Source organism: Phascolarctos cinereus, unplaced genomic scaffold (genome assembly GCF_003287225.1).
Source record: "Phascolarctos cinereus isolate Bilbo 61053 unplaced genomic scaffold, phaCin_HiC Scaffold_3;HRSCAF=262, whole genome shotgun sequence".
Taxonomy (NCBI): domain Eukaryota; kingdom Metazoa; phylum Chordata; class Mammalia; order Diprotodontia; family Phascolarctidae; genus Phascolarctos; species Phascolarctos cinereus.
This window is the reverse complement of record NW_027555736.1, coordinates 53,894,527-53,900,526: the sequence shown is the minus strand read 5'-3', so window position 1 is coordinate 53,900,526 and position 6,000 is coordinate 53,894,527. Positions and strand designations below refer to the sequence as shown.

The 6,000-nt window shown below is 44.8% G+C and overlaps 1 protein-coding gene across 4 annotated transcripts in view; it reads left to right on the top strand.

Annotated features, from left to right (window-relative positions):
• Positions 1-619: 619 nt before the first annotated feature.
• DUSP29 (dual specificity phosphatase 29) overlaps positions 620-6,000 on the top strand; it is a 50,566-nt gene continuing 45,185 nt past the window's right edge. For 2 of the 4 annotated variants that reach the window (XM_021006183.2, XM_078150861.1), the window contains exon 1: positions 620-1,171. In XM_021006183.2, the coding sequence (XP_020861842.1) occupies positions 1,162-1,171 (10 nt within the window). In that variant the 5' untranslated portion in view covers positions 620-1,161. Of the gene's footprint in view, positions 1,172-2,877; positions 2,985-6,000 lie in introns of those variants that run through there. The other 2 variants (XM_021006182.2, XM_078150860.1) reach the window with 2 other exon arrangements.

The following is a 6,000-nucleotide window of genomic DNA, read 5'->3' as shown; positions in this document are numbered from 1 at the left end:
AATGTCATTCACAAGTTGCAACATCTATAAGACCTCACTAACCAAACTTCTGGTTGATTTGGTAAAATAATTACCAGTGTCAGCTCGTGAGCTATGTCATTTGAGAGGCTGTTGAGCCAAATATGCCTTGATCCTGGGGTAGATCTGAGAGGTCCACGATTGAGGAGGGCCTGGGCTACCATATTCCTATGGATCTGTGATTTTATTGATTCAGGATAAAGGTTACAAACTATCCGGGCTCATACATCCTATGTGACTTGTCTATGTTCTCCCAAAAGTTAATCCCAGGGATCCACCCAAATTTAGCAGGGCTCTTTTTTTGTTTTGTTTTATACCAAAGGAGTAATAAAATTCCTTTGAAAATTAACTAATTCAAAGGTTTAGGTTAGTTTGTTTTCTTTGCTATTTTAGATAGGTCTCTTTCTGATCTCAGCAGAATTAGGGGCATTGAACTGTCTCTCAAAGTCCTTGCCTAATACATGAAATTGTATTAAGCACTACAAGTCCAGGACAGCAGTCCTGAGTGGGAGGAGGGGTTATGGCGGTTAATGACTATAAAATGCCCAGAAGAACTGAGTTCAGTGTTGATGCTGGAGGCAGCTGTTCAAGGTGGCAAGGTCAGAGAGAGATGCTGCTCTGGCCATGTGCTTAGCATGACCAGGAGCAGCCCCAGCTTGGGATAAGAAGGAAGCCAAAGGGCAGAATAGACAGAACAAGGGCATTCCAAACTAGTGGCTTCCACCAAGTATGTAGACTGGCAGCAGCAGGGCTGAGACAGCAGTAATATTGCTCTGTATATCTGAGAAGGTCAGCCTGTGCAGAATGCTGCCACCCAAAGACTTCAGAGCTGGGATCTGGGGAGACTGGCAAGAGGGCAGTGATGGTGGAAGAGGCATGGGAGAGGGCTTCAGACCCTCAGGGCATTCCAGGATGAGGTGCAGCTGTGTGAGGGAGGTGACGATCCCCAGAGTCACAGGAACAGGCTTTCCCCCTGTGACTGCTCTGGCACTGAGGACAGCTTAGCTCATCTCTCACAACTCGTGTTGTTAAGCCCTCAGGACAAAGTGTTACATGATTTGGACATGTCTTCTCAGCAGGAACTATGTGAATCTCAGCTGGGAAGGCTGATTTTTTAAACTAGAGAACATCGTGGAAACGCAAATGAGCACAGGTAAGACAATGCCAGAAGCATTTATTAATCAGCTATTATGTACAGAGCACCTCCTGACTCCTAAATATATAATGCCAAAGCAAAAACAGACCTTCTCTTCTATTAAAAGAATTGGAAAGTGCTTGCTTCACAACCATCTTGGGAAGCAGGTATTATTATCCCCATTTTTAAAATGAGAAAACGGAGACTGAGAAGTCTGAGTGCCTTGTCTATGATCACACAATCTGACATGGGATTTGAACCAGGGTCTCTCGATGTTATGTTCAATGTTTTACCCACTCTGCCTGGCTGATCTATCAGACCCAAACCTAAACCCAACTCTTCATGGAGTGGTGGTTAGATGTATAGAAAACATAAATACACTCTTTGCTTTTTAAAAAATTGTTTTGTTTTATTTTAAGATCCATATTCTTTCCCTTCCATTTTTTTCCTCATGCATTTTTTCCTTCCCAACTTGAGAAAACAAGAAAAACAAAATCCCCTGTTATAACCATGGGTAACAAAGCAAAACAAATTCCTGCATTGGCCAGTTCTTAGATTCTTACAAAGGATGCTCTGATTGGTGGGGTTTTGCCATCCCAAGAGAACGTGGATTTCCCCTCCCAATGGTCCTGAACAACTCTAATACAAAACTTACTTACAATCGAGAATTTTGATTTTTTTGGTTTAGCTTTACTCAGACTTTGTGTTATCTTTCTCTACCAGAGATGCACTCCATCACCTGGGACAAGGGGAATCAAGACTTAAAGAAAATATACACATTTTCCCTTAATCCAGGGGATGGAGTTCCTCTCCCTTAGGGAGAGTTTTTAACACAGAACTTGAGCAAAGGCTTAAACAAAGGCATTTAAATTCCTTAATCCTACAGATATAACCACCCCTCAGAGAGGCTTTGTGTCATTTACTCTCAGCACTTACAATGTCTGCCAGAGATACACATCAGAATCTTAGCATAAATACCACAAATTTCAACATCAAGCATATTGATGTGGGAAGGAGCTCTGCCTTCTTCTTGTTTAAGGAATTATTCTTGCTAAATGGTGGAAAAACAGTTGTTCCTACACTGCTTGAAGGGTTGCAGGTGCTATCAGTGCCTTTAAAATTCAGCGACCTGGGAAAAAGTGCCAGCTGCCCTCCCCTGGTTCAGCTCTAATGTGTGCCCTCTCTGGTAGCCTTTGCCTACCTGAGGAGGCAAGTAGAAGCCTCTCAGAAACCTGACTTCTCCCAAAAGCCAAACAGTAACATCATAGGATCATAGATTTCGAGCCGAACCATTTATTAAGCACCTACTATGTGCCAGGCACTGTACTAAGTGCTTTACAAATATCTCATTTGATCCTCACAACAATCCTGTGGTAGATGCAATTATTATTTCCATTTTACAGTTGAGGAAACTGAGGTAGACAGAAGTTAAGTGACTTGCCCAGAGTTGCACAGCTGAGATGGAATTCGAACCCAGGTCCTCTGACTCCAGGTCAGTGCTTTTCCCACTAAACTGTTCTGCCTCTAAGGGGGAGTCCCTTCCTCCTCTCCTAGGGTCAGAACTAGAGCGGTCCTTTTTGCTACTCCCTGCAGTGGCCCAGGAGCACCAGGTACCTGACTCACAGACTCCAAGGTTTCAGGTGACATCCCGGAATAGTTTCACAAACAGATGTAGATCGGGCTCCTCTTGGACTGGGCAGCACACGAGGTCAGAGTCAGCAAATCCGCCCCTAAAAATAGGCTCTGGTTTCCAAGCTGGTGAGGTTGCCTGTGGGGCTCCGTGATATGCAACCAGGATACCTGCTCGCTCCGGTGCTCGTGGTGCTCACAGGTAAGCCAACCCAGGAGGGAAAGCTTAGCAGGGCTGCTGTTGCGCATCACTGGTGCCTTTCCTCAGGGGGCTGGGAGTAAAGAGAAGGAACAAAAGTCTCCTCTTCCAAGCAGGTTTAGAGGCAAAGTGTGTAGGCACCCCTCCCCCCAACGCCCATGTAATAGGTGGCTCAGGGACGGGCAAGATAGGAAGATTAGAAGTTCCAAACTGCAGGTGTGGGAGGCTGGATTGGAGCTCAAACTCTTGCTCACACAGAGGTTTTTTGTCAAACAGGAGAAAGCAGAACTTTCTACGGATGGCACTCCTTTGATCTCGTTGTCAGGGTCCCCTTGGACAAAGTTAGCATGAGCCTGTTTCTTTTTAGTGCCATTGTCCTAAGCTAAGAGACTTTCTTTTGGCCTCTTTATTGGCCTGAATTGTCTTCCTCCTCCCTTCCCTCACATCTGATCTCTTTAGTTCAATCACCCTTCTCCAAGGCTGAGACTGTAGTGTAAAGTTCTAGGGGTCCTTGTGAGACATGGGAGGTAATGCGTAGCATAGCAACTTCTGGGCTCTTCTTTAAACTTTAAATTTACCCGTTTGGCCAAGAAGCCTGATAAGGGTATGGATTCAAGGAGTTCTTGACATGAGTGCTAATGTCAATAAGTAAATAAGAGTTGAAATATTATTAATAATTACATCTGGGATGATTATTTTACCTTATGTACCCTATTATTATACCTTATATGTGTATGGTACAGTGGAAAGAAAACAGAGGACTGAGGTTCAAATCTCACACTTGGTATTGACTAGACAAGTCACTGACCCTCCTCCCCCTGCCTCAGTTTCCTCATCTGTAAAATGAGTGGGGGCAGACTTAGCTGGCCTCTGAGGTGTCTTCCAGTTCTAGTTTTATGATCCTATGGCCCTTCGTATGTTACGTTTACTCCTAAAACATTATTCTAATGATGGCCTTATTTTAACCTCACCTGAGCCTTGTAAGGTGGGAAGGGCCACTTTACACGTGGGGTGTCCAGGATTTGCAGCAGAAGTGAGTGGCTTGAGGTCACAGGGATAGATCATGTCAGCAAAGTAATACTTGAAAGGACCACTTCACTCTAACCAGGTAGCCACACCTGAGCTTAGCACCTAGTTCCCAGGAATAATTAATTAAAACAGGAAGCTGCCAGAACCCTCTTCCCAATCCCTACCCTTTTTCTCCCCTCTCTCCCATTACACCTCAGAAAGTAGCTTATCTTGAGAGGTAGGTGTCTGGTAATCTGTTTCCCTACCACAAAGCATTATCCTGGGGGCTTTCCCTCTCCAGGTCTTCTGACCCAGGGTCCTTTCCCATATGCATTTGTCTTAAAATGATGATTTGAGGACTCTTTCCTGCTACTCGCTAGCAGATACTTACTAGCTCTGTGACCCTGGACCAGTCACTTAACCCTGTTTGCCTCAGTTTCCTCATCTGTAAAATGAGCTGGAGAAGGAAATGGTAAAGCACTCCAGTTCCTCTGCCAAGAATACCCCAAATGGGGTCATGAAGAGTCGGACATGACTGAAACAACTGAACCACAACAATCCTGCTACTTGCCCCAGGCTTCAAAATCGCTTTTTGTTTTCCATTGCCAGATTTCCCTGAGTGTCCTATCCAGGACAGTGTCCTGTTCCCAGCCCAGGGCACTTCCTGTTAGATCATGGTGTCCCATCAACTGTGACTCTGAATCACTACTGTACCTGGAACCCAATAGCCACCATGTAGGGACTGTCTCATAGCTTAAGAATGTAATGAAGCTTAGAAAGAGGAGGGGTACATTCAAGAGTGGAACATCCAGTCCTCTTACCTAAAACCATTGGTATGAGTGGATACAGACACTGGATGGTTCCCGCTCCTGCAGCATAATTTAATTAGAACTGGATTCTGTTCTGAAGAAAGTCACTCTGTTCCCTGTAAAATGACATTGCTCTCAGATGATCAGGGCATAAATTTTGGAGGGCTTCAGAGCCATGTCCTTTAGGGATGGGGCCTAAGGGAAGGGACGTTATATGGGCATTAGTCTGGCATGAAGATGAGTGGGGGACAAAGACCCATAGGGTCATGGGATTCTGAGTAAGAAAGGAACTTGGGCATCATCTAGCCAGACGTTCCTAACCCTTTTTGGTTTGGGTCAAGGACACCTTTGGAAGTCTAGTGAAGCCTTGACTCCCTTCTCAGAATAGTGTTTTTAAATGTACAACATAAAATATTGGATTAGAAATTGGATTTGTAACTGGATTACAAAGGAAACTAATTTATATTGAAATAAAGATGTCATTTTTTCCCCATTCAGTTCATGGACTCCAGAAATTTAACTAAGAGCCACTGCATCCCAGGTTAAGGACCTTTGATCCAGTCCAATTGAAGTTAAATATTTTGCTCAAAGTCACCAAGGTAGTGAGTGGGCAGAATTAGGATTCAGACACAGGTCCTCCTCTCATTCCAAAGCCAGTGCCAAGAGGCCCTTTGATGGAGTCACCCTCTCTGCTGACCACAGGAGGCTGGTCTGATTTGCCTGGGCCTAGAGGGGAAAATTGTCCCAGACAGACTCCCTGTGGCTGCTCTGTCACCTCTCTGCTCCCTGGGCCTCTCTATGCCTCCTGTTGGGTATAAAAGTTTGAGTCCTGGAAAATGGCAGAGCCAGGAAAGAACCTCTCTGCAGAGAAGGCCAGGGCGGGGAACAGGCTCTTTGGATTCAGAAAGCTTTCAAGCCTTCCAATAGAAATTACATGGAGGATCAGAGCTCATTGTGGTTTTGTTTTTGTTTTTTTGTTTGCTAGGGACTCCCTAATGAGTCCCAGAAGACAGATCCATGATGAACAAGGAGGTAATAGCTAAGATTCTAGGAAAAAATTTAGGGTTTCTGAAGCCCCTATGGGAGGACACTAAGTCAAGAGGATGAAATGCATTGGAATTTCCATCATCAGTGAGAAGTTCAACATGTTCTTATGCAGGTGGAGCTGACCTCAATGCTGGCACATTTCTCCAGTGCAGCCC